Below are 26,818 nucleotides of genomic sequence, written 5' to 3' on the forward strand. Positions count from 1 at the left end.
GAATTCTCCTTCAATTCCGCAAATTATATTCAAACTTTATCGAATTTCGTGCTGCTATTTATTTCTCTTGATTTTCTGGTGGGGCGGGGCATTTTCTAAATTCAAACTAAAATCTATAACAATTCCGAATGAAATGTCGCTTAAATTTTGTGTGAGTTAGTTAGTTTTGTTTCCTTTCTGGACTGCGCCTAAATTCATGCTTTAAAAATTGTGTGTTTTGCATTCTGCAGCTTTGAACATAAAAATTTGCATTTCAAATGGTTGTTGTTGTTCTGTGTCTGTATGTGTGTGTGTGTGTGTGTAATTCAGGTGTGTGTGTGTGTGTGAGTTCTGGTTTTATTTTGTTTATTTAACTTATAGCTAAGCGTTTCATTTTTGTTTATGCATAAATATCTTTTTCTTGTTTTTATTTTTCCCTTTTTTCTGCTTTTTTGTTATTTATGTTTAAGGTATACACAAATAGTTTCTTTAAAATTTCTGGTTTCTTTTTGATGTGGTTTGTTTTTGCTGGTGCTTTTGTTGTTGCTGTTGTTGTTGTTGTTGTTGTTCAAGGTTCTGCTGCTGCTGTTGTTGTTGCTTAGCTAATATCATTTTATAGATTTTACTACGGTTGTTCTTTGCTTGTGTTTTTTGTTTGCTATTACTTGACTGATATTGCCACGCGGTATGCTAGTTTTGGGATCGGCTCCTGCTCCTCGTGATTCAGCTCCTTCTCCTCCAGTTGGCTGGTGTTGTTGTTGTTGTTGGTGTTGTTGTTGGTGGTGGTAAAAATTTAAGCTATGATTTTGGCTTGATCGCTTCCGGAGAGCTCTCTGGTTCCGTTTCCGTTTCCGGTGCCGGTTGGGGGCCGGATTACGAGGATTACAAGTGCTGGCCGTAGTACTCGGCGGGCGGGTAGTGCGGATAGCCCTGGTGGAAGCCCGGATCCCCGGGCGGACGGTGCATCATATGCGCCTGGCTGTCCATCATGTAGTTCATGGCGTCGTGGCCATATCCGGAGGGACCTGGATGCGGTGTATAGACTGTTGGTGAGTCGCCCAAAAAAAAGGGAAAAGAGAGAAAAAATGCACATAATTAGAAATTGCGTTCGAGTGCGATTGCGAAAGTAAGCGAGGCGATCCTCACGGTTCACCACACTTAATTCTTAACTAGATCAGCGCTATTTCATAGTTATGGATATTTTTTTTGTTGTATTTTTTTCTTAAGAGTTAGAGCGATAGTTACCTGCACGATTCGATTGATCGATCATCGGCTGGACGATTCTCCGCCGCGCATTGATGAACCTGTAAGCACACAAGAGATATCGTTTTAGTGGCATTCCCTAATTAAACACACAACCGAAAAGGAGCCATGAATTATGCATGAATTGGCCCGGATTTGTTGTGGACCGCGCTGCTTTATGTGCCCAACTTAGCCATAAACCAAACCAAATTTCCGCCAGAGTCACACTTTTTGCTGCCCTGCCAATGCCAGATCAATGGGCCGCGCCGACTTTGGTTATGATTGTCGTTTAATAAATGCAATAAGAAATAATAAGCAGTTGCCCGTTGATCCGCAGGATCAGTGGCGACGCAAAAAGCGACAAAAAGAGCAAAATGATTAAAGCAGAAAGCCGCCGGCGGAGTGACAGTCACTTGGCCAAGACGATGTTACCCGCAAGCTTTGACACGGCCTCAGAAAAAAGTCAGCCAAACAACGAAACCACACAGCAAAAAACCCAAACAGGGAAAAGGAAAAACACCAAAGGAATCAGTTTCAGGTGCACTGATAAAAACTACTGCCTAAACTTGAAGAAATTGCCTAAATAGTTTGATGCCCACTTCCGAATTTTAGCTTACTAATATTAACTATTAATTTGAATAACGTTGAGAGAAGAGATTGGAATAATTTTTAGAAATATCTCCTTTTCTTTTATTAAAAATAAAATAAATATTTTAAGGTACATTAGCCAAACTGTTTTAAAACGTAACATCTCTTTTTTCAAGTGCACAGAAACGGATACAAGGACGGCAATGGATACAGCTACTCGCATTAGCCAAAAACCAAGTTAGCTGGGGTTAATGCACTTGGGAACTCCTCCTCAAACGGATTGAAAAAGGGAACATTTCACCGCTCGCCCCTTTGACTTTTCAATTTGCAGTTCGTTTGCGATCTGCCCCTGATTTCTGCTCATTTTGGGGCGGAAATTGTTGCAACGCCCTGAAATCGTTTATCAAAACGACAAAATGGAATTGAGTTCCGTTCTGCCATATAGATATTTTCACGTTCTTCGCTCTTCAAGATGCAGCCGAAGATGTAAGCTGCAAATCGATTTGCCCGCTGGCCTCGCACTTGATTGGAATGATTGCAGATGGGGGAGAACGAAAAAATGTGGGTTCAAATCGGGAGGATAACTCACAGAAGTAAGCAAACATTTGCCAAGTTATTTATGTACTTAGGCCATAATTATAACTTTTCTTTCTGCAGCTGTAACTAAGCGTTAATATTTAAAACTTGCTCGGCAGCAGGGCAAAAAAAAAACGAAACTTTTTCGATTACGAAAGTTACTTGTGCCGTCTGGCCATCTTATTGGGTGTTAATGGACTTCTCGAGAATCTCCTGGTCATTTGAATGGCTTCTTATGCTAAGTTTTTCCTGCCTCAAATTGCGCAAAATAAATACACATTTAGAGAGATAGTCCTGGGGGTCTATTCCCCCAGGATTAGTGTCCGGCTCGGACCGACTTGCTCAGCAAAAGGTGTCGTCCGTCCCTGCCCATAAATAACCAAAAGTGTCAACATTTTATTTTGCTATTTTCTGCCAAGGTTTTTCTTTCCTTTATCCTTATATTTCCCCATTTCCACATTTCCCCGTTTCCCCGTTTCCCAACCCCCTGAACACAGGACCTCCATCTACGCAGCGTTGCGTGCCTAAGCGAATCGGAAGGGCAGGGTCCTTTGGCTACTATTTGTTAATTTGTAGTGTGCTTCGGTGAGCGCGAAATTCAATTTAATTGAGCTGAGTGCCTGCCAGGCGGCAGAGCTCTCACACATTTCTCGCCGGATTTTATTGTGGCCTGTCCCAGCTTAAAAGCATTCCAAGCCACCTCGTCCCGTGTTGCATAAAAGATTCAGCAGCGCTTTTAACTTGCTCCCAAGCTTTTCCATCTCTCCTATTTTTCGCATCTTGTAGTTTGCCATTTGCTATTTGCCATTTGCCGTTTTCAGTTTTCAGTTTGCAGCTTAGCAGCCAGTCTTGCCGAGTGTCAAGTTCTGCAGCCTGTCGCATAATGTGCAAAATTTGATGAAGTTGCCGTATCCGTCTCGTTTGGCTTGGTTTCTCTGGCCCTGTCTCCAGCCTAATGCACTTCGGGATCCCTAGGATTTCCAGTTTTCAGAACCCCGGTAACAAGGCCCATAACTTTGTTTGCCACATTCTTTTCACCTCTTGCTTGTTGGCCCGTGGCAGGTTCTATTTCCTTGGCGTGGGCTGCCTTATAAATTTGTTTTGCCCAGATAGTTTTATTTGGTCGTGTGTGCTCTGGTTTTGGTTTCGGGTTTAGTCTTACGGCCAGGTTGGCAAATAAAGCGTGTGAGTAATGGACAGCCGAGGGCATCGTTTACCACATTATGATGTTGTGTTTGAAAAGATATCTGAGAAGATCCGATCGGATCTCGGACGGATACTCACCAATTATTCACTTGCAGTATCGTTAGGCCGGTGTCCTGGGCCAATTGTTTCTTCTGGTCCTCGGATGGGTAGGGATGCTGGAATTAAATGAGTTGGAAATTAGGTTATAAACATATTTATTTGGAATTTAAAAACCATACAAAATCTTATTCTAAGCAACTATTTTTACTAAGCAGCCTTTTTGTTAAGTAATAAATAGTAAAATCTGCAAAATAGTTTCATGAATAAATGCTTTAATTATTTAATAATATCATCATATTACTTTTAAGCTTTTATCAAGCCTGACATACTTGTAAACACACTTGTTAAGTATCATTGATGGATTAATCTGCGCCGATAAAATCCAGATCACTTGCTTAACAAATTAAAGTCGTTTAAATTTAATTTAATAGAAGAGTGTATTCCCTAATCTAACACCAAACTCGATTATGGAGTGGGGAGCACTGTTGCAGTGCCCAAATTTACAATCTATCTAGCGGCCGACCAAACAATCGATCAATCATGGCCGCAATAAAACCGAATGGGAACCTGTCAGCCCGCATCGATGGTTGCACTTGAATCGCAGCATATTCGGGTGTTTTTGTTTTATCGCAGCGGCGGTTGCAGTGCCTCCTTCTTATCAGCAGTGCCACTCAAAGTGTCCTCAATTGCCGCCACCTTTAGGGGGTTAAGGGAGGGAGAGAGGGGGTCAAGGGAGGCGTTTGCTGCATTGGGAGCGCGTGTCTAGCGCCAAATGGGCAAACAAATGCCACCGAGTAGTCCACTTCCCATAAATCTTGCAGTCGAACCGCCGACACAGTGGCGTCAGTGGGTAAATAGTTCGACTAAAGTGAAAGTGCCACTCCCCCTGGACAGCCGCCCCGCCCCTTAAGCCCCTGGGCTGCCCAGCGGCTAATCTAATCGTTCGTCTGGCCTGGCGCTTATTACAATTTGTGTTATTTGCCTAGTTGTTGTGCGCTTTTTGTTGGTTTAACGATTTCGATCGCAGCACAAATTCACTTTATTAATGTTGTTTTGCCTGCGACACAGGAAAAAATTACAACTCTTTCTAAATTGTTAAGAAAAGATTACAACAAGATTAATTTCATAACGATTGACGAAGAGTGGGCCACTTTAAAAACATTATTTGTTTATTAAAAAGCAATAACATAATTTCTTAGTGCAGGGAAGGTAAAAAAGGGGTTTAACCCGTCACCTGGCGGCTGTCAAAAAATTATTTCTAAGGATCTCCGCACAGCGGAAGTTGCCGTCAAACGATTTTGGCTTTGTTTCGCCCTCGAAAAATCGGGATATTCTTGTGCGCGTGCTCCGAGGACGAAGGAGCCTTTGTGTTTTAACCCTCGACTGGCCGCAACCGTTTCCGGCAGCTGTGGGCGGTTCCTCCAGCTTTTTGGCACTCGTCACCAGTCGATAATTGTGATGCCATAGGAGCCCGATTCCGTCTGCAAATGCAATTTGCTTGTGGTGCGGGGAATGGCTAAGAAATTGTTTGGGAATTTACGACGACCCCAAAAATATATGAACTGTCACCCATACACAGGCACTCACATCCGGGGTTATATAAGGCGGGGCCATTCCAATCGAAATGTGCAACGCTGCACATCCAAGCCTTAGTATCTGTATCCGTGTCTGTGTCTGTGTCTGTATCTGTGTGTCCTTCTGGCCGTCCGTAATGCAATTTAGTTGCCGTTGTTGTCCTGCTGCAGAAGAGAAGGCTTGGCCGGCGCTTCGAAGCTCCTTAAATGCATTTGCCTTATTGTTTGTGTTTAATAAATTTTACGTGTTGTCTTGCTGCTGCTGTCCTGCCCGGCAGCAATAGTTGTTTGCCGTCCTGTCGAGGCCAGGACTTTCAGCCTGACACGCCCGCACTTCGGACAACGACAACAACGACAAACAGCAGATACCAAATACTATATGAAATTTGCGTATTGACAAATAAACGTAGGAACCATGTAAATACAATGGACATGCCAATGGCAATGTTTTCCCCGTTCCACTGCTGCACCTCGTTTTCTCGTCCATATAAAATGTTCAAGAAGTCAGAAGGCATAAATTACATGCAGGTAAATTAAAACGGAATTTATAGCATACTTTGTGGCGCACATCTATTTGCAGCGATGGCTTTCTCAAAGGAGGTGGTGCTCTGTATCCGTATCTGGATGCAGGTGGAGTCTGGTTATTGATTTGATGTTGTGGCCAACACGAGCTGAGACATCTGGCCGTAACAGGGACAACTTTGTGGTTGTCAATGGGCAAGAGGAATGGGTTGCGAACTAGGAATAATTAAGAGTCCAACATTGCACAGGGAAAATCATATATTTCCGATTTTATTGATGCGAAAAGGAAGTGTAGTTGTAGCTGCCAACGTTATTTTAATACTTCTGATTGTAAAAACTACAAAAAAAATACAATAACTAAGAAATTTTTTAACCTACATATTTGTTGATCAATTAAGTTCAAAAGCCTTGTAATGTTGAAAATAAGACTGTTGAAGCTAAAATATTAATTAGTTGGAGTGGGTCAAACTAAATAAATACCCTTTCATAATTTTAAGAATTCGAAAGCCAAAACTTTTTGTCTCAAAAATGGAATCTTTTTGTATAAGAAGATCAGGGAAAGCCAGAGGGTTTGCATGGCTAAGAATAAAATATGTTTATTCCAGAATTTTACTGGAAAACATTGCAACCACAGAGACAAAGATTTCTTTAACAACTAAAAATACGAGAGATTTCCCCCAGCAGAATATAATCCTTTGCATATCTGGCAGGTCAAGTTCGTTGACTTGCCCGACTCTTGGGGGATCAGAAGTGCATATATTTCATTTGCAAAAGCTTTTCTTTCAACGCCTACTCTTCGTTGAGTTCTCCCAAGAGCTTAGCACTCCGTCCCGCTCTTCCCTCGACCTGCTGTCTCTGTCTGCTTAAGCGTTTTTCTTTCAGCTGCACTTTGTTGCACCAATTAGACTAATGAAAGCAATTATGCATTTCGCACTCACACACACGCCGAGATATATGTACACATATATATAGAGATAGTGCATAACATGTCAAGTAGAAACAAAGTCCATTTGGTTTATTAATTTACCATACGACAAAATAATTAATTACTGTCACGCCTTTAAGTTGTCGCCCCAGCCAACAGTCGTTCGCCGTCTCTTTCTATCCCTGGGCTGGCCGTCTCTTTCTTTCTGATTTCTGATGTCTGATGTCTGCCTTCTGTCCCTGTGGCAACTTGACTCGCTCCACTTTTTTTTTGCCAGCATATTTTCACTTTGTTGTGTGTTTATTTAAACTTGGCAAATGAATTTAAAACAATCATCGCACACAGATGGAGGGTGGTGGGGGTTTTGGACTCCCCCCCCATCCCCCTTTCACCCCTTTCCTGCTGACAAGTGGTGGCAGGCCCAAGGCCCCGAAGAGAGACCCCCTTTCATTGGACCTGGGCCCAATGATGTCAACATGACTGCAACGCCGTGACACATGGCACAACAAGCCCAAGAAGTCTGCCCCCTTTTGGGCCCCCTCTTTCGACCCCCTCCCCACACCGCCCATGTCCTCCACACACGAAGACCACGATGCCAGCGATGCCGACGCCATTAACAACGCCAAATGCGACGCCATTTGTGAAACAAGCCAACGGCAACAGCAACAGCAACAACTACAAAAGCAACAGCAACATCCACAACGGCAACACCAACTTCCACTGCAACAACAACAACAGCAGCAAAAACGTTGGCAGCAAATTGCAGCGGTGAAAATTGCATTGCCACAGCGAAGAAAAGGCGACTGTTGGCCATTATGAAGATTTTTTCCAGTCTAAACAAAGCCAAATGAGTGTTTTTGCCCTCGTCTTCGCCCCGCGAAAACCCCAATGATAAGGTGAGCTAGAAGGCCCAGCACTAATCGCAATGTTGTCCCCATCCTCCAACTTTGTGGGGGCTGAAAAAAAAATATCATAATAATTTGCAGCGCGGCAAGCAAGTTAAAAAGATGCCCTACGCTTCTAAACTGGAGTAGAAAATAAATAGGAAGGGATTTTAAGGCTTTCAGTGGTCTCACCCTATAACAACTAACTTAAACTCTTATGCATCGCATTTAATTAGAAAAGATCAAGGAGAGAAGAAATCTCAGACAAGAATGCTTTGAAATAAAGACTTTAGAGCAAACGGTCGAACAACATACTGATCTACAAATTTATTAAAGATTTACATATTTTCATTGTCATAAAATAAAATTTATTTATTTATTGTAAACTGTAGCCAAAAGTTTAAACTTATGGAACAGGAAAAGAATCGGCCATAGTTGCAATGGTTTAGTTGAATAAAACTAAATCTATTATTTTATTTAGATTTTAAAAATTTGTATCTAATTACGCAAAAAATAAATAAATACAATTTAAATTTTCTTTAAACTCAACAAATAATTTGTTTTTCTGTTCTAATTTCTTTCTGTCATGAAGCGCACTGCCGCTTCGTCTTGAGCCGGCACCTTGAAACATGCCACACACTAAGCGCCGTTGCAACATGACTCTGCTGACAACAATGCAACTCTTTTACCGCGGCTGCACCTAATTCCCCCGGCCCCTCCCACAACCCCCTTACTACGCCCCAGCACCTCCCTCTATGGCTTCCTTTGGCCATTTTGCCGTGGCTTAACATTTCGCGCTGTGCGCATTTTTTTCGGGGGTTGCAAGTTGCAAGTTGCAACGGCAATACCAACACCAACAGCAGCAGCAACGGCAACGGCAACGTCAAAACGTAGGCCCAAAAGCAGAACAGCAACAACAGACAGCCGGAAGAAAATTGCCAGCGAGGGAGGGTTTTTTGGGGGGAAGTCGAGAATGGGAACGGACCCGGGGCATATGGGCATATGGGTATATGGACACATGGGCACACACATGTGGCTGACTGCTCGAGTAGGCGGAGCACGCGAAATGAGACTTTTTTGCTGGTGTTGCTGCCGTGCTGTTGGTGTTGCTGCCGTGCCATTGCCGTTGCCGTTGTCGTTGCCTTGGTTGCTGTTGTTGCTGCCTGTCTGCAATGCGCGCCAAATGTAAACAAAATATTCGCGCGCCTGCCATAATTATGGCAACCAAGCAGCAGCAGCAACAACAACAGCAACAACAACAGCGAGCACATTTTTGCAACAACGGCAATCAGCCATCAGCAACAACAAGGCGGCCATGCAATGCCCTCAATGTTGCTGTTGTTGCTGTTGTGCTGCAGTTGCTTTTGTTGCCGCCATCTGCCTTTTGTTTTTTGGTTGGCCAGTCAGTTAACCCGGCCCCAAGCACCCCGCCCCCATTTCCAGAATGCAATGCACTTCATTAGCACCATCATTGCGGTCTTATTTGGGGTCTGGCTTTGAGTCTTATTCGGATTTCGATTCGAAATCGAGGTTTTTAAACGACATCCCTGTTTATGAATTTATTTGGCAAGTTTCACATGACAACTACCTTTGTAATGAACAAATTAAAAAAAAATTTATTGTGCTTTTAACATTGTTTTACACATGTTGTGAATTTATAATTTATGAGCTAACATATATAATTTTTCTGCTTCAATTATTTAACATCTAAACTTGAAGAAAGTTTACAAGCAATTAAATGCACATAAAAGAGTTTCTTTTGATTCAAATTATCTATTATAACCAATACAAAAACTTTTAAAGCAAGACTATTTAAAACCTATCAGTCATAGGATCACTTTAAATTAATCCAAAGGCTACACCGATAAATCAAACAGGCAATCATTGCATTGTGCCAATTCGAAGGCCTTTGAATACGAAATTAAAGTTTCGAACGCATGTCGGCGTAAAAGAAAAACAATTTCCCTAATGCGTTGAAAAACTGTTAATGGCATTAAGCCGGGACGACGGAGTCAGTCAAGGATGCCAATGATCAGGATGAGGATGTGCAGGCAGGCTGTGAAAGTCGAGACGCTGCCGCTGGGCAAACATGAGTGATGCGCTGATTTAAACGGCAATTCATCAATGTCACCGAGGGGGTGGGGAAAATGGGGGTGGCTGGGCTAATGCTTCTTCCGTTTACTTTACTTTACTTTTCGCCCAGGGGGGGTGGTGGCTGGCGTTTTAAAACGATTTTTGGGCCAGAAACGCAGCCTCAACTTTAATTTCCGATTCGCTGGCTTATCGCGCTGGTCAGCTCTTGGTCGTTAACTCTGGCCACACACATTCGCTTACCGGATTCCATTAAGATTTCTATCATTTTACATACGCAGCAGCAGACCCACAAAAAATCCCCAAAACTAATGGCCAAAAAACGTAGTTGCAACTTCCTTGACCCGTCCAGCATAAAATCTTATAGTTTTGTTTGGCTCTTTCTTGGCTCGTCCAAATTCAACCCTTGGCCACCACTTCACATCTCTTTCCCTTTTTTTCTTTTTGTTGCTTAACATAAAGTGGCGCATAACAAATCTGTTTATTTGTATTACACATCCGCTGGATTGGACTGGACTTCCGTTTGGCATCTCCGAAATCCGAAAAAGGAACTTTGAACTGCAGTTTCTGGCTTTGAATAGTTATTGCCATTGGCAATTTGTTTTTAGTGCCGCATTTCGAGGCCGTTTAGCCGAGCTCTTTGATGGCCCCAAAATGGAAATCTAATTGGACGCGATGACCGGGCAAAGAAGCTGCCGAGGTCCGAAAGGGTATTGCCAAATGGATAAATGGCCAAAGGGCTAAATGGATGCTTAGGCCGAGTGAGTGGACTGCGATTGGTTCTGGCAGTGGGTTGGGGGAAAAGCTCTTCAGTCTGATCAAGTACAGCACACAATCTTGTTTGCATTTCCCACCCTAATGGCCATATAATCAAGGTTCCAATGGCGCCTCCCCTGGCCGCTATCGTTTACATCATCGTGCCGGCTTTTCCTCGTCCCCCCCACCTCCTTCTACCGATTTTTCCATTTCCCTCAGCTTTTCCCCATCCACTGAGTCGCCCATTGACGCAGGCCATTCATTGGAGCCCATGCGGTAATCTTATCAACCTGCCACACGTTGGAAAAAACAACGAAAATAAAACAATAGCTGCACTGAGAGAAGAGATTAGAAAGTAGCTTCAGTAGCTTTCTTTTTCTGCACAGTAAATTAAAATAAGTTTGGAATTTCTTAATTTAATAAATTGTATTCCCTATTTGGACAGTCTTATACATTTTGTGCTTATAAAGCCAACTCCTTCTTAAATCAAAATCAAGACCTTATTATTTATATATATTTTGATATTATTTGTTTATGGTTTATATTTAACTATAAGTCTCAGGTTAATTTAATTTGTATTAAATGTTCAACTGCTTTACTCGAAAATAAACCCCTTGCAGATTTTAGAAACTAATAACTATTTTCGCGCAGTGTGCCTAGAGCACACTCTTATCAGACCGGGGCTGGTTTAGCTCCTAGTTTAAAGGGGGTGGGGCCAGCCCCCAGCCAGTCAGAGATTCCCACCGAGATCGCGATAACATCTCTGACGTGCCGGTAAGCCATTGGCCAGAAATCGGAGGTGGAAATGAAGGTACTGTCGGTACTCACCGTTAAATGCTGAAACAGCCACGCTCTCAATATGTTGGTTGCTACTTTTGGGAAAATGCCACGTTTCTTTTGGTTCTTTTTGCCGCTCGCATCGTCGTCCTCCTCGCCGGTGCCCTCTCCACTTCCTATGCTGGCATTGCTGGCATCACCTGGAAAAGCGGGGAGAAATGGTAGAAGAGTGAGAGGTGCTGGTGGGGAATCTTCTAAGGCCTATGTCAATATTGTCACAGTTCCACACACTACATATAGCTGTAGACCTACAGCTGCCCGAAAATGAGAAGACTCCGAGAAGACTTCCAACTTCTGTGTTTGCTGTTCTGGTTTATGGCTGTTTGTCAAGTGGGCATAAAATTACTTGGCTCGGTCGTAACGATAATCATATGGATGACATTGTTTGGGGCACTGACTGCAGGTCAGTAGACTGGGTGCTCTGGGCCCCAAGACTTGTTTATAAACAAAATTAATATTTGTCAGGGCTGCCGCTTTAGCTTTGGTAATGTTCGTGCATAATTTTTGGTTAATTTAAACTACCCAGGCTTTTATCTTTTGTTTGCCTCGCTGGCCGAAAATCTCTTGGCCAGGCGTTTCCTGTGTGCTTTCCTTTTCATCATCATCACTGGATCTCCCTTAGACCAGACGACTGTGTGTATATTTTTGTTTAATATTAAGTATGTTATTTGTGTGTTTACTTAAAGTTTTAGTTACACTTAAGTAACTCAAATGCCAGCAAACAGGAAGCCCGAATCGCTGCGCACATGCAAACAAAATAAACCAGACCCAACTCCCCTCTAAAACCATGGATTGCATAATTTCACGCTCCTTCCTCGATGATGATGACGATGATGATCATCAGATTTCGGGGCCCAAAACAAATATTGCCCAACGCCAAATGTCTAACTTGGTAGCCTTCGTTCGCCGCCCCCGTTTAATTCCTTCATAAATTTTCCATGCTTTATCTTTTGCACAACACCTTTGGCATTTGCTTTCGCTCCACCTTCACTTTGGCTGCTTTTCATTAATTTTTAGTTAACTCATTCATTAATTTTCACACACAGTGGCACACACACACACTCGGCCACACCTAAATACCAGCACATACAAACACACACACACACACATTCAATGGTGGCAGACTTCACGCCATTTTGCGTAAACCGGAAGTTCGTTTTGATTAATTTAGTCGCCGATGGAGACGTTCGCTTGGCGAGTGGTCAGAAAAGTGCAGGAGGGAGGGGATTTTCCAAATAGGCCATAAAACAAAAGCCGATGGCAGCAGACCAAATAAAAAATACAAGAAACCAAACAGAACCTGGGGAATTTCGAGTGAGAAAAGGCAGGCCACTCTATACCCTCAATTTAGATAAAGAAATGACGAAGATTCTGGGGCTCACATCGAATCAGACATTCTAAAATAGCTTGGAGAGCCGGAAGAATTTGTATAGTTTATTTTTAAGGCCCAGACAGACCCACTAGATACATTTGAATGAGTAAAAAGACCATTCTATACTTTCCATTAAGATCTAAAAGCAAAGGTAGATTCTCTACTATTTGTATAATTTTATTACTTAATATTCAATAGAAAGGCCCAGGAAAAACTACAACGCAGATAAAGAAATGAGGAAAATTTGTGGATCCAAACAGAGCAACTAACCAAATCAGCAGAGCCCCAAGCCGGAAAAGTTGTAAAATTAATTTACCAGAAAGAAGAAAAAAGGCCGAAAAACGTAAACAAAAGAAGTTCCCAAAACAATCACTTGTTGGAACCTTTCTAGCGCCTCGCCCCTCCACCCACTTCCACCCATTGTTTGCATAATTTAGCAATTATGGAAATGCGTTGGTCTACGGTGTGTGCGAGTGTGTGTGTGTGTGTGTGAGCGTTGGCCAACGGAATCTGGCCAAATGAAAGCCAAGAAGGAGGCGTCCATTACACAAGCTTATCGAGCACTGTGAGCTGCACTTTAGCCGATGAAGAGCGGAGAAGAAATGCGAAGAGAGCCGGGCCAACTAGCTGCTGGCACTTAACAACTTCATTAAAAGTTGTTTATGATCCTCGAAATTGATTATTCCACTCATGGGGGGGGTGTAGGGGGGTTGGGCAGGGGCATCCCCAGACCCCCGATCACCACCGATCCCCCCAATATCCCCGCGATGGGGCCAAAGGCACTCAAATCGCGACGGGCGCGCGCTTAAGAAAACATGAAATTGATTAATGCATTTGCCTGCAACATGGTCAGGAGTCGGAGATGCAGATGGGTCTGCGACTGGGATTGGGTATGGGTATGGGTATGGGTATGGTGCTGCCGGGGTCTCTCGGGATCCAGCGGCTGGTATCGGCTGGTGATATGTAAATTCCTTCAAGTGGATTGCACTTTACGCCGACTCCAAGTTCGGTTTGCGGTGTGTGCTCCCATTTCTTCTTTTATTTTTTATCCAAGACCCAAACACAATTAATCTTTGGCCAGAGCCGCATCTTCTGGCTCGCTTATTATTGTTATAATAACGATGTGCAAAAGCACTTGTGCCACTTGAAAGGGCACTCGACTTGCCGGGGAATAAAAGGGGGGAAAAGGGGGGAAAAAGGGGGCAAAACCGATTAGGACGCGATGCGTTTTCGTAGCTTTTTCCAAAGTGCTTTTCGCTGTAAGCGATAAAGGCGCTTGCATTTTTGCTTTTAATTGAATTGTTAAGCGCAGCGCAAAACTTAATTAATTTTCACTATAACTTTGTGGACTTTATGGTGCCCGCTCGATTCCCAATAAGTTTGCTTTGGGGGCGGGGGAAATAAATTTGATGCCGGGGCAATTTTCGTGGGTGGCTCACTTACACACACATAGAACTCACACACAAACTCCAGCTAGCATTTTTATTTATTATTGGCTTAAAGGACGAAGGATGCAGGAGCCAAAGACGCAAACGCAGACAGACTTATATATATATATATAGACGATGTGTGTGTTGTTATTATTGCAAAAAGGACCCAAAAAAAACTACAGTTGGTCTGCCTTGCTTGCCACATTTTCATGTTTGTTTTCGGCACGCTCTTTTTGCTCTCATTTTTTTTCCTGCCTTCTACAATTGCGCAAAATTCCAATTTGCAGTAAATTTTGCGATTTTTCCTTTATACGGACATACAAAACATTTTTAGTTTCCTGCTGGCTTTTCCTCCTCCTTCCGCCTTCCTCCCCCAGAATGCAATTATAGAGTAAAGCTGACAAAAACCCAAATGCTTCCAGATTCTTGCAGAAAGTTGCCCGATTGATTAAGATTTTTGCAGAGCCAGCAGCCTCAAAGAAGGCAAATAAATTTCACTTTTGTAAAAGAATATAACTATTTCCTCTTGAAATGTAACTTTTTTTGATGTCTAAAAAAATTCCATTTGAATAAGGACAATATATAAATACATTTCTTGTACAGGCTGCATAAAATTCAATAACAAAATGCACTTTTCCACCCGTCAAGTTGCAGCAGAAGCAAAAACAAACAAAATTGCTTTTCCAGCAGACAAGAAGCGAATGGAGAAAGACAAGGAGGGCTACAGATATTTTCCCTCTCTGGGCTGGCAAAATATTTCCAAACTACTTGACTGCGCGGGGGAATCGTAGCAGTTTTCAATTAGTTTTTAAATAAACTTTTGCCCGCACCAACTGAGAAACGCCAAATGCTCCCGTGCGCGCAAGAAAACTTTCAGTTTTCCAATGGCGCGAGGGGCCAGAGTTTTCCGAGTTTTTCCTCCCCCAGTTTGTTTATACAAATCCATGCCAATCGTCTGTCAATCATTTTCCAATGGGAACGGGCAACACAACGAATAACATGGCGGAAGTCTGCTTAAGCTCATCGCAGAGTAGAGTATTTTCCAGGGTGCCTAACTAATTGAGTTTGGCCCGAAATGATAATAAACAGCGGCGGTGGCGATGGCGGCAGCGGTCGTCTAGGCCGGTTAATTGAATTCAAAACATGTCAAAAGAAATCAGACAGCAGCGCGCCCTGGGTGGCCCCAAAACGCCCCCGGGCATTTGTCAGCTGCAGCTTGGCAAACAAACACTCGAGAGAGAAAAAAAACCGTGGCTCAAGTGTTGGCCAAGAAGCTGCGCTTGAGCCCGACACTTCAGCGGCAGAAATGCCAGAGGAAAGCCACGGAAAAATAACACAGAAGCGCCTGACAAAAGCCCTGGAAAGGGCGTCATCATCAGCATGCTCATCAGTGCGCCGGTCGAGCTTGTCAAGTGGGTGGCTGTACAGTACAGTAAACACTCGAGCGGCGGACCACCGAGAAGTGGGACCTCCGAGGTGTTAGCCCGCTTATTAGCCACCATCCGAGCTGCGCTTGAGTTGGCTGATTTATGGCCCGGCATTTATTGTTTATGAAACGCCTTATTGAATCTTACCGGCGCTGTGATAAACATGGGCAATTCATTTCGGTTTAGACGGTGGCCAGTTAAGTGATATGCATACGATCGGCAAATTAATAAAGCTTAAGTGCCACTGGCAAATGGCTTAATTGAACATGGAATAATCAGCGTAGTGTGGCTTTGCTTAGTTTGACAATGATCCATGAATTATGGCTGCACAGCTGCAATATTTATATTTTTTGGGAATTTGTCTACATTTTAAACATACAATTGTATGAACATTTAATATTTGTTTTTGATGTTAGAGAAAGGCATTTAATTATATTAAAATTCAACTTGTTTTTACTTCCTATGACAGCTTTTAAGTACTACACTTCAACGGCCCTTGGCCAAGTGTTTTCCATTTGGCCCATTCGATTTCCCTGGCAATTTTCATGTGCGAGCCGAAAAGGAAAAAGATGAATAAACTGCAAATTATCAGAGGCCGCAAAATGATGATGGATCACCCAATCGCGCAACGCCATAAAACGGCAACAAGTCAATAAGAACAACTACAAGAGCTCAGGCATATGGCAAACCAGACTCCAAAGTCAATAGCAATTTTTGTGGCCATTTTTTGTGATTTTTCTTTTTCATGTTTGTTGTTCCCAGGCAGGCACAAAAAACAGTTTGAAGTATTAACACAAAAGCCGCTTTAGCTTTTGGCTTTGCCAGGCACACACGAATATATATATGTGTATATATATATATAGAGAGAGAGGAGGCTTTTTATGGAGGATTTGTGTGATCCGCTGCAATATTTTGAGCCGGCCAGCAACAACCAACAACCATCATCATTGTCGGCTTGTTGCATTGTTTTTGGCCAGCAAAAAATGGGGGGAATAATAATAAAAATAATAATAATAATGTTGCAAGGAAAAAACTCTGGCGATGCTGCAACATGTTCATGCCTCATTATTTTCGTACGGATTTTTGCGGTTCGCCTTGGACTCTTCGGATTTCGGTTCTCAGGCTGATGCTGATGCTGGAGTTCATTCAATAGGCTCACAAAAAAAAAAATCAAAAAATGGAAACTGCTTGGCAAAAAAGTTTATTAAAATTCCAGGCCAGGCTGGCAAAAAAATAAAATGAGAAACAGACCAAGCCAACACATGTTTTCACGCCTACGAAGAAAAAGCGGTTGAAGAAAGAAGGAAAAAAGCTGACGGAGCACCGCCTTATATGCAGATTAGCCATATGGAGTCGCCGTTTCTTTTGACTCTCCTCCCCATATGCAAAATCAAATTATTCAAATTCAATTATTGTCAATTTTATTTATTATTAATGCGCATAATTGTCAAATTTGCCAAATTTATGAACCTCCCTCCATTCGTTTCTGTTTCTGTCTCGTATCGTTTCGTTTCGTTTTTAAGCCTTATGCAAATGGCGGCAAGACGAGATTTCAGTGCGCTCAATCCGGTCGAATTTATGAGACACGTTGAAATGCATCTCACCTTGCCGGTGTATCCAGGTCTCAGAATAAAACCGAGACAGGAACTGCGATTGAAACCGAGCTCTGGAGTTGATCTGCCACCAAGGGAGTTGGCCGGGAAGATTAATGGCAGCGGGTTTAATTTGTTTTTGGCTGTTCAGGTATTCATTACTCTTTATGCACTCGCATTGACACCTTTTGCGAATGGAGAAAAAATCAGAGGATCTGCGATGTGGGGCCCACAGGTGAGTGACTCGTATTTGATTCCTCCTCTGGTTTATTACCCTCACTTTTTGTTCTATGCCCTGTGGTACATGATATTAAGCCATTCATAAGCGTGTAATTTCGTTTAGCACACGAACCAAATAAAATACAAGCCAGGAAAAAAAGTTAAATGTCTGCAGTTGATTTTTTTTGACATCCAAATTGCAGTCGCGGCGCAGACAACGCGCCAAATTCAAGGCGGTTCCAGACATTGGGGATGTTGTGCTTCTTCTTCAGCTTCCTCCCCCTGCTTTTTGCATTTTTTTAATAACACACACAGAAAATGCTTTTTTAACAGCCTGGAAATTATAACGCATCAGTCACGAAAACATGAAGACAAGGAAACTTTTGCTATATTTATTTTTTTTACATTTTTTCTTTGTTATTTCCTGTAGTTTATCCCCCTCCCGCCGCTTGCATGTGAAAATCTTTTTTCTCTCTGTACGCTGTTACCCCATTTTGTGCAGCTTTGTCGGCCATATTGGAGGGGAAAAGTCTGGCCAGAAAGAGAGAGGGCGTGCAAAAAAGAAAGAGAAAACAGGGAGCAAAGAAAAGGAAAAAGGTATGCATAAAAATACGTTTGTAAAGATTAATGTAATAGCTTACACTGCGCGAAATATCATAAATTTTTGCAAGATATATCCAATTGTTCCTATGGGAGCTAGATTTAGACGTCCGATCGGGGCGTTTTCAAACGTCTGCGTACTGTTTTAGGACGATTGTGAAAGTTTCAGATGGCTAGCTTTTAAACTGAGCTCGCAAACGGTATTGAAACAGGGGACAGACGGACAGACGGCAGACGGACAGCACGGACAGACGGACATGGCTATATCGACTCCCTATTGATCCTGATCAAGATATATATACTTTATGGGGTCGGAACTCCTTCACTGGTTACAAACTTTTATATACCTCTGCAAGGGTATAAAAACGAGAAGCAGCAAAAATACTATACTATACTATAGAAAACAACTCCAATCGTTTTATTTTTCCCCCTCTAGCTTGAGAATATGCAAATCAAGTTAAATAACAGACAGCATAAATTAAAAATAAAAAAAAAAGACTAACGTATCTAGATGCGATGGGAGATCAGATGAAATGAATCTTTGAACCGCTCGGCAACTGTCCAATAATAATGAAATATTTCCAACTCAAACCCAGCGAAGAAATAGACAAAAAACACGCTTGTAAAGCCAAAGTGTGGTTTTTGTTGTTCGCGTTATTTATGTTCTCCCTACTAATTTCGAATTTGAATCTTTGGCTGTGACCTTTGGGGCCTACCCGGCCATATCGATATGTGTATTTGGTAGATGTGTGTATTTTTCTTAATTTTGAAAGCGTATTAAATTACCAAGCGAGGGCCCCCATCCGCCAGGCCCAAAATTGAAACAAGAATTTCAAGTATGTTTAACCCAAAACACAGAGCACAGGAAAAAAAGCCGAAACAGAATCAGAATCGGAATCAGAGAACCAAAAACCGAAACCAAAGTGGAGTGGAGTGGAGTAGAGTGCAGAGGAGTTGGAGTTGGAGGCTCTGGGCTTAAAGTATTTCACAGGAAATCTTCGGAAACGCAACCCAACAGCAACAATATGTTCTACACATTTCTTTCGACCCCGCTCCCTGTGTGAGAAATCGAAATCCCAAAAACTAAATCCTATAATGCCTGCGAGGGGCGCACACACATCGAAAAACCCGACCCGACCCGCACTCACGCACGGCTACATTTTGAAATATCTCATCGTGTGTGAGTGTTCGGTTTGGTATTTCTTTTTCTTTATATATATATATAATTTTTTTCTTTTTGATTTTTTTCTGCCTTTTTGTTTCACATCCCCACCCAGGTTCCCAGTCCCTTTCGCCCCATCTCTCTAAAGTCACAGGGCACTGGCAACCCGAACAGAGCGTGCGCTCACTCTATAATAATGATAAGATGGCTCTTAATCACAAAATTTATATGCCCCGGCATTTAGTTGTTCCTTCTCCCCAAAGCCAAAGACCAGAAATCAAGGGATCTGGAAACTGAAAACTGAATACGAAAGACGGAAGACTGAGGCCCGAGCTGAACTGAACTGAACCGAACTGATGATGGGTTATGCGCGTTTATAATTATGGGTCCTGTCATTCCGCATCTCAAACTCTACAATTTTCAGTTTAGTGCGGAACAGAGATGGGCAGCCTCGCGTCATCCTGCTCTTTCGGTTCCTCCATTTTGGCAAAAGTCAGGCCCAGAACTCTGATCTTGGGGCGTGTCATTTTTGGGGCTGCCCCACATCATTGGTAATAATAATTAAACAATTATAAGGAGAAAGCTTACCGCTTGCACTCGTTCCGAAGTTGTCTGCAAGTAGAAATAAAAGGCAAAAATTAGTTAATTATTTGTTTAGTATGGTTCCAAAAAAAAAAACAACCTGTCTTAAAACGAAATATTTCTCAAAGTTAACTCTAATAAATCTTCTCATAACCCAAACACAAAATTTCAGGGCTAACAAAGGGAAAAAAATTGAAAAATTTCGTGCAGACTTCTGACCGCAAATTGTTGTTTTTTTTCTTTGTCGGATTTCACTGGCTATAAAATATGAAATATATATTCACACGCAGAAGGAATAGGAGGGGTGGCAATCAATCAAAACTATGTGAAGCCTGTGGAATCAGCGCCAAGTGTGAGCCCAAAATATTTGGAGCAAATCAAACGCAGCCTCAAAGAAAACAAAAGATGAAGCCCGTTTCGCTTCCAACATTTTATTTTATTACCCTTTTTTTTAGAGCTTGGCAATAATTTTGTTTCCCAGTTTTATTTTTGGCTTTTTCGCACGCAAATCACTTTTTTGTTAGGTGAATTGGGTTTTGTTTTCTTTATGAATTTTGAAGCTTTTTACGATTTTGCTGGGGGCATTATGCAAATCTCTTTTCGCAGGGGTAAGGTATCCATAAACATAATATTCAATCTGGGAGAGATGTTTGCATTGGGACCAAGTCTTCATTATAATATATAATCTTTCTGGCAACAATAAACTTCGAAAAAACAACTGAAAATTGAGATTAATATCCCCTAACTGAAAGTATTCCTAATAAAGAAAATATACAGCCTTAAATCTTTTGCCTCGTTCTCTTTCCGGCCATATCAATGGTGTCATTTAGTCAGTTTGTAATGACATGGCTAAGAGTATTTTGTGAACTCGGCTTTTAAAGTTGGCCAGCTCAATTGCAGCCTTGGCATCTCGCATCGCAATGGACGCGTTCCTCATGTCATTTAAGTCATCGAACACGCATTGGTACATTGTAGACAGTGTCGGTGTCGGGTTTGTTGTCGTTCCCCGTCTCTTTCCTCTGGACCAGCTCCTTCTCCCTCTACGCGCTGGATGTCAGTGTCCTGGAACGGCCATCACCAGACCAAGTTCCCAAGTTCCAGTCTCGGTTCAGTTCAGTTCGGTTCCCGAGTAGGATCCCCAGCCCCCCGAGCAGTTCATAAATAATCGTCTTAAGTTGATGGCAATGCGGTGACTGTCGACGATTGCTGGGTGGCACTCGCTGCAGTTGATGGCACACAGAAAGAAATAATATCACCCAAAATATGCCATCAAGTTTCGATTTTAATATCCTATATTTTCCACCTCAAAGTGGCTTTTAAAATATGTCCAATTATATATAAGACCATGCGATGGGCGCCAATATCAACATTTAATAAAATTACTAAATTACCTATTAAGGAGTATTCCTTTAAACTTAATTTTTTTTTCTCTGTGCAGCTTTTCGGCTTGGCTTTCTGGATTTAAGCCCGAGTGCTTAACATTGCAGTTCGAAAATGAAAAGGCACGGGAATTTATCAGCGCTGCTGCAGAAAGAAAGCAAAGGCGGCTGGGAATCGTTCAGATATTCCGAAAACGTTTCAATGAATGTCAGCAACGCATTGCTTCAATTTTTTTTCAGTTCTGTTTTTTTTTTGTGTTACCCCACCATACAAACTTGTGTCGTGTCTGATCCCATTTTAATATTCTAGATACTTAAATAAAATACGTGTCTGGCCTGGGCAACAAACGTTTATTGTTTGTTAATTGATTTCGCAGCCAAAGTTCTGGTTAAAATGCAAAGTGCAGCTTTTCAGACGGCGGAGAGGAAAACAAAACGAAGACAAAACTTTGCACACAGGCCGGCTGGCTGGCTGGTTGGTTGGCATTTGGTATGCAAAATTTGTTTGCCTTTCGGCCGGGCCAAGATCGCTGCTGCTCCTCTTCTTCATGAGCCGCTCTTCTTCACCTCTTCTCGGCTTTCGGGCTTTTGGGCGCAATTAATTTGCAGACAGCGAATCAGCCTTGAGGCCTTAAGCAGTTGACAATTGTCAAGGACTGCGACAACTTGGCGGCAGAACGCAGCGTTGTTCGTCTCGTTGTTGGTTGTTGGTTGTCCGTTGTTGTTTTCCACTTGGGACCTGACATCTGACAGTCGCCGGAGACTTTGTCTCTATGCCTCGGACTTGGGTCATTTAACGGTAATTACCAAAATGCTGGCCGCACAAAAAGCTTTCCGCGAACGTTGGCTGGAAAACGCTTTGGCCTTTTTCGCTTTTTTTTTTTGTGTTTTTAGCCGACTTTCCGAAGAGTTGGCTGAAAGAGCAGCTCAAGTGCCGACAAAGCCAAAGCGGCCAAGTGAAGCATAAAAATGAAGCACCCAAAACGAAGAAAAACCTCAAAAATGGCAGAGCCACAAATAGAAGTAGAAGTCGGTGCACACTGGAAACATTGGGGATAGAAATGAAATCTTAAATGAAAATGTAATCAAGTTGACAAAATATCTGCCAAAATAATAAACTCCCAAACTTTTTATACCCTTGCAGAGGGTATTATAATTTTGGTCAAAAGTGTGCAACGCAGTGAAGGAGACATCTCCGACCCTATAAAGTATATATATTCTTGATCAGGATCACCTCCTGAGTTGATATAGCCATGTCCGTCTGTCCGTCTGTCCGTCTGTCCGTCTGTCCGTCTGTCCGTCTGTCTGTTTCTACGCAAACTAGTCTCTCAGTTTTAAAGCTATCGGATTGAAACTTTGCCACACCCTTCTTTCTTTGCACGCAGTATATATGTCGGAACGGCCGGGATCGGCCGACTATATCCTATAGCTGCCATATAACTGATTGATCGGAAATGCCATAACTTTCGTGTTTGTAAAGTTAGGAAGTTGGGATTTTTATGGGTTTTATATTTGGCCAATCAATCCGACCTACCAAATTTCATAAGGATCGGCCGACTATATCCTATAGCTGCCATATAACTGATTGATCGGAAATGCCATAACTTTGGTGTTTGTAAAGTTAGAAAGTTGGGATTTTCTATGGGTTTTATATTTGGCCAATCAATCCGACCTACCAAATTTCATAAGGATCGGCCGACTATATCCTATAGCTGCCATATAACTGATTGATCGGAAATGCCATAACTTTGGTGTTTGTAAAGTTAGAAAATTGGGATTTTCTATGGATTTTATTTTTGGCCAATCAATCCGACCTACCAATTTATAAGGATCGGCCGACTATATCCTATAGCTGCCATATAACTGAACGATTGGAAATGCCATAACTTTGTTGTTGTTAAAGTTAGGATTTTTTATGAGTATTAAGAATGCATCATATGAATAATTTTGGAGAATATAATTTACAGAGTATTCTGCAAGGGTATATCAACTTCGGCTCCGCCCGAAGTTAGCTTTCCTTTCTTGTTTTATGTTTTTTTTAACTCTTAAAATTCCCTTCTAATTTCTAAAATAATTGCTCTTAATTTTTTGTTGTGTAAAACCTAGCTTTAGCCAACAAAGAGTTCTATAATTGATTTTTTTTCACTATAGGTCTAATAAGCCCCATGTTGGGCGCCAGTTTTAAGGGTCGTCCTGAAATATCTTCCTTCAATTTTGTATAGATCCCAGATTTTATTGTTTTGAGTGTAGGAACCCAGGCACACGATTTTCCATTTGGCCAGAGCCGAGCTGCGCGAGACTCTCGAGCGCGACTCACAGTCTATTTATGTGACTATTGAAGTGGGCTTTCTGTTCACTTTCCGGGGCCTCCTCTTCAGTGGAGTCGGAATCGGAGTCGGAGTCCATGCTCCGCACTCCATAATACTCCAGACCTGAAGAGGCTGCGGCGGCTCGGGCTTTGATTTTTGCTTGATTTCTTTCAAAATCGGCTGCAGCAAAATAGAGATGCAGAGCAGGGCACCTCCGGACCCGAGAATCTCGGGCCTCCGAAGAAGAGATGAGGCTCGAGTGGAGGCTCGATGGAGTCTGCTTTTATTTTATTTTTTATTTTTTGTTTTTTATTTTTCATTTTTGCCTTTTTGTGTTGCATGTGCAGTGACTGTGACGCCATTTTCAGGCGAAGCGTATGCAAAAGAGGGAGAGAAGCCAGAAGAAGACCGAGGTTGGAGAACATGTCCAAAGGCAAACCGCCAAAAGGATAATCAGCAACAATTTAGTATTATTACACCACGTTTCGAAGCCATCGGAAAAGAGTTGGGCACAGGGGGCGGGGCGGGACGAGGCAAAAGGTGGAGCACACAAAGTTGTCTGTCAGAGGCTCTGGGGGCCCTCTTTTAAGCCTGGCTGAGCTCTCGAGTATGCATTTCAAAGAAAATCATTATTATCGATGCGGCAAGAGGATGAAAAAGAGTCTGAGGAGGCCGAGGGCCCCGGGTCTTGCCTTTCGGTATTTTCACGTAGTTCGTAGATTGAGTTTCAATGGAAAAATGATTTGCAAATTGACTTTAACGAATTGCCAGCCAGGCCGGGCAGGTTGGCTTTTGGGCATGTTATGGAATTTTGATTACAGCATTTGCTATTAGAAGAAAGCTGCGGCCGCATGTAATTGGCACGCATTTTGGGATGGGGTCCGAAATGGGGAATGGGGAATGGGGTCCATGTACCTCTGGGCCACTCTGCCATTGAGAAGACAATCGAAGGCGTTCGCCGGAGCTATTTCGATGCCATTTTGATGGCCGTTTCATTGGCATTGGCATTGGCCAGGCTGAAAGTCTGGCCGAGACTGAGAAACTCAAGATACTCTGGCCCGCAGGCGGGACGTCTGATCTGATCCATGGCCGCCGATCAGGCGCACTCTCAAAATGAGTTCACTGGGAGAAATTCTTAAGCTTCCATAATGCAAACCATCTGCCATCAACAAGACTTCAAATATAGAATATATTATATGTGCGCTTATACTCTCAATTGCTAATTTATCATTATCATATTTGAAAGTTCAACTGATTTTAAAATAATAAAACTTCTGTATTAAGGAAAATCTAGAAAAAGAATTATAATAACGAAGTTTTGTTGTCACCAAAGAATATACAATTGTTGTTTATTGAACAAATAACTTCAAAAATCTAAATGCTTCTATGACTTGGCTTAGTTAAATAAAAAACATAAATAAAACATGGAATGTTCCTCAGATCTGATTAAATCCTTTTCTCGCCGTGTTGGATTGAAACTTCGACTGGGACTCCACTGCGGAGGAGCCTTTGCCCGTTGGGCGATGCCAGTTCGTATATCATTATAGAAATTACCTACTCTCGGCAGCAGCCATTGTTAGTATTTTGCCATTAACGTTAACTCTCTGGCACAATCTGAGCCGCTTGATCTCTCGCTTTTGCAGCAGCAGAAGCAGCCTTCTCATCGATGGTGCAGCAGAAATTAAAAGCAACCAACCAACAACCGACCAACAACCAACCAACAACCGACCAACAACCAACCGGCAAAAGGCCACAAAAAACTGTCAGGCGGAAAGGCAGAGGCCGGGCAAAAAATTTATGTTGTAAATTATTGAAATCTAATGGAAACGTTGACGTCAGTTGGTCTCGTGATGAGAGCTCAAGTCCGCTGATAAGCCGCCCTATCGGTTGGCCAGACAGATAATTGTTAATTGTGGAATGGAATTGGACTTTGAGTAATCGGAAGGAAGGAGATTACTTACCAGGACTACCGAGGAAGACTGAGGAATACAATCGCCGGGAGGCGTCCGCATTGCGAGCATCGGCAGGTGAGGACCATTCTCTTCGACACCATCGTCCTGGAAAAGATAGAAAAGCCGATCGTTAGATATCTATTGAAATTAGTCTAAAACTATATTTACTATAATTTAAGTCTAGTGTGATAATAATGAAGAAATGAATATAAAAATAATTAAGTTTAAGGAGTCTCCTTATAAAGTAAACCTATAACTACATAAATTCATGTAAACGAAATGGTTTAAATGTACTAAAAACTTTGTAAGACCGTCAGTAAATTATCGGTTGACTACTTAGTTATCGTGACGGGAAAACCACGTATAATTATTAATTCAATTTTCCACGTTCCTAAGCCTTTCGGCAAACGAACTGAAACTCATTTCCAGTTAAGGCATCCGCAGCAGTATTAAGATCTTGAGCCACTCTAAGCCACCGACTGACTGACACAATTCGCAACACTTGTCAACTTAATGCTTTTCAACCGATATTGACAGCACGCTGAATATATATTTGTGGAAGGTTTACGCATAGTTGTATCTGGGTTCAGGTGCGTCCGCCACCTGGAATTCCCAATAATCTCGGAATCGCCGAATGAAAAGGTCGTTTACGAAGAACCCTCAACGAAATGGGCCACAAAATATAAACATAAGAACCTCAATGGACACTTTAAGCTTATAAAACTTTAAATGAAATACGTAGTGTAAGGAAAAAGCAGGGCCAACGCAGAATGAAAATGGCGCTAATAATAATTTGGTTTATTGGCTTTAAAGCACAATGAAGGCGATGGAAAAAAAGAGCGCAAGAGGGCGGCAAGTGGAGGGGCGTGCCCAGCGGAAGGAGAACAACAACAGCAACCCTCGGCCAATCTCCCGGGCAATTTCTATTATTTTTTTAAGCACTTTCTTGAGCTCAACGACGGGGGCAGACAACCAACGCACCTTTATTTAAATTTTCTTCTTTTTTTTTTTGCTGCCTTCCTTCTATTCTGGTCAGAAGACGAGGAGAAGTTGGGGGCCAGACTACGCTTCGTTTTCTTCTTAATGGGCAATTTTCTTGGTAGTAAATGGGCACGTTTTATGAACGCTTTTGTGGGGTGTTTATGGGGTGGTGCTGATGCCCAACCTAACACCCACCCACCTTACAAGAGCCACCCCCCTGCTGCCACGCCCCTTTTGGGCAAACGAATGCAAGTCTGTTTTGTTTTTCGAAAAGGAATATTAAATTGCCACTGAAACTGCACCTGTCCAATTAAAATGTAACATAATATGGTCGAATATAAATTCCGAAAAAATAACAAACAGTGGAAAAATATCTCTTTAATTGGTCATCAATTTGGTGGTTTTTTCTGTGCGAATAAATTTTATTCTGAAAGTGAATACCGTTTTTGCCAACCTAAAATCCATTTCACTAGTCCAATATAATTCTTAGTTGTTTAAATTTACGAAAAACTTTTTGAAAAGAAAATTATATAAAAGTCAGGAATGGTAATCAAATAATCTTGACCAAAACAGAACAATTAAAGTATGTTACCA

At 42.2% G+C, this 26,818-nt stretch overlaps 1 protein-coding gene across 3 annotated transcripts in view; it reads right to left on the reverse strand.

Moving 5' to 3' along the window:
* Positions 1-539: 539 nt before the first annotated feature.
* The window catches only part of LOC108044489 (homeobox protein homothorax), a 108,821-nt gene continuing 82,542 nt past the window's right edge, over positions 540-26,818 (reverse strand). For 2 of the 3 annotated variants that reach the window (XM_044459157.1, XM_044459155.1), the window contains exons 9-14: positions 25,253-25,348; positions 19,610-19,633; positions 11,211-11,359; positions 3,670-3,746; positions 1,225-1,283; positions 541-1,022 (exon numbers count right to left, since the gene is read on the reverse strand). In XM_044459157.1, coding sequence (XP_044315092.1) covers positions 862-1,022; positions 1,225-1,283; positions 3,670-3,746; positions 11,211-11,359; positions 19,610-19,633; positions 25,253-25,348 — 566 coding nt within the window. In that variant the 3' untranslated portion in view covers positions 541-861. Of the gene's footprint in view, positions 1,023-1,224; positions 1,284-3,669; positions 3,747-11,210; positions 11,360-19,609; positions 19,634-25,252; positions 25,349-26,818 lie in introns of all 3 variants that reach the window. The other variant, XM_044459156.1, reaches the window with a different exon arrangement.

Source organism: Drosophila rhopaloa, unplaced genomic scaffold (genome assembly GCF_018152115.1).
Source record: "Drosophila rhopaloa isolate 14029-0021.01 unplaced genomic scaffold, ASM1815211v1 contig_178, whole genome shotgun sequence".
NCBI classification, from domain to species: domain Eukaryota; kingdom Metazoa; phylum Arthropoda; class Insecta; order Diptera; family Drosophilidae; genus Drosophila; species Drosophila rhopaloa.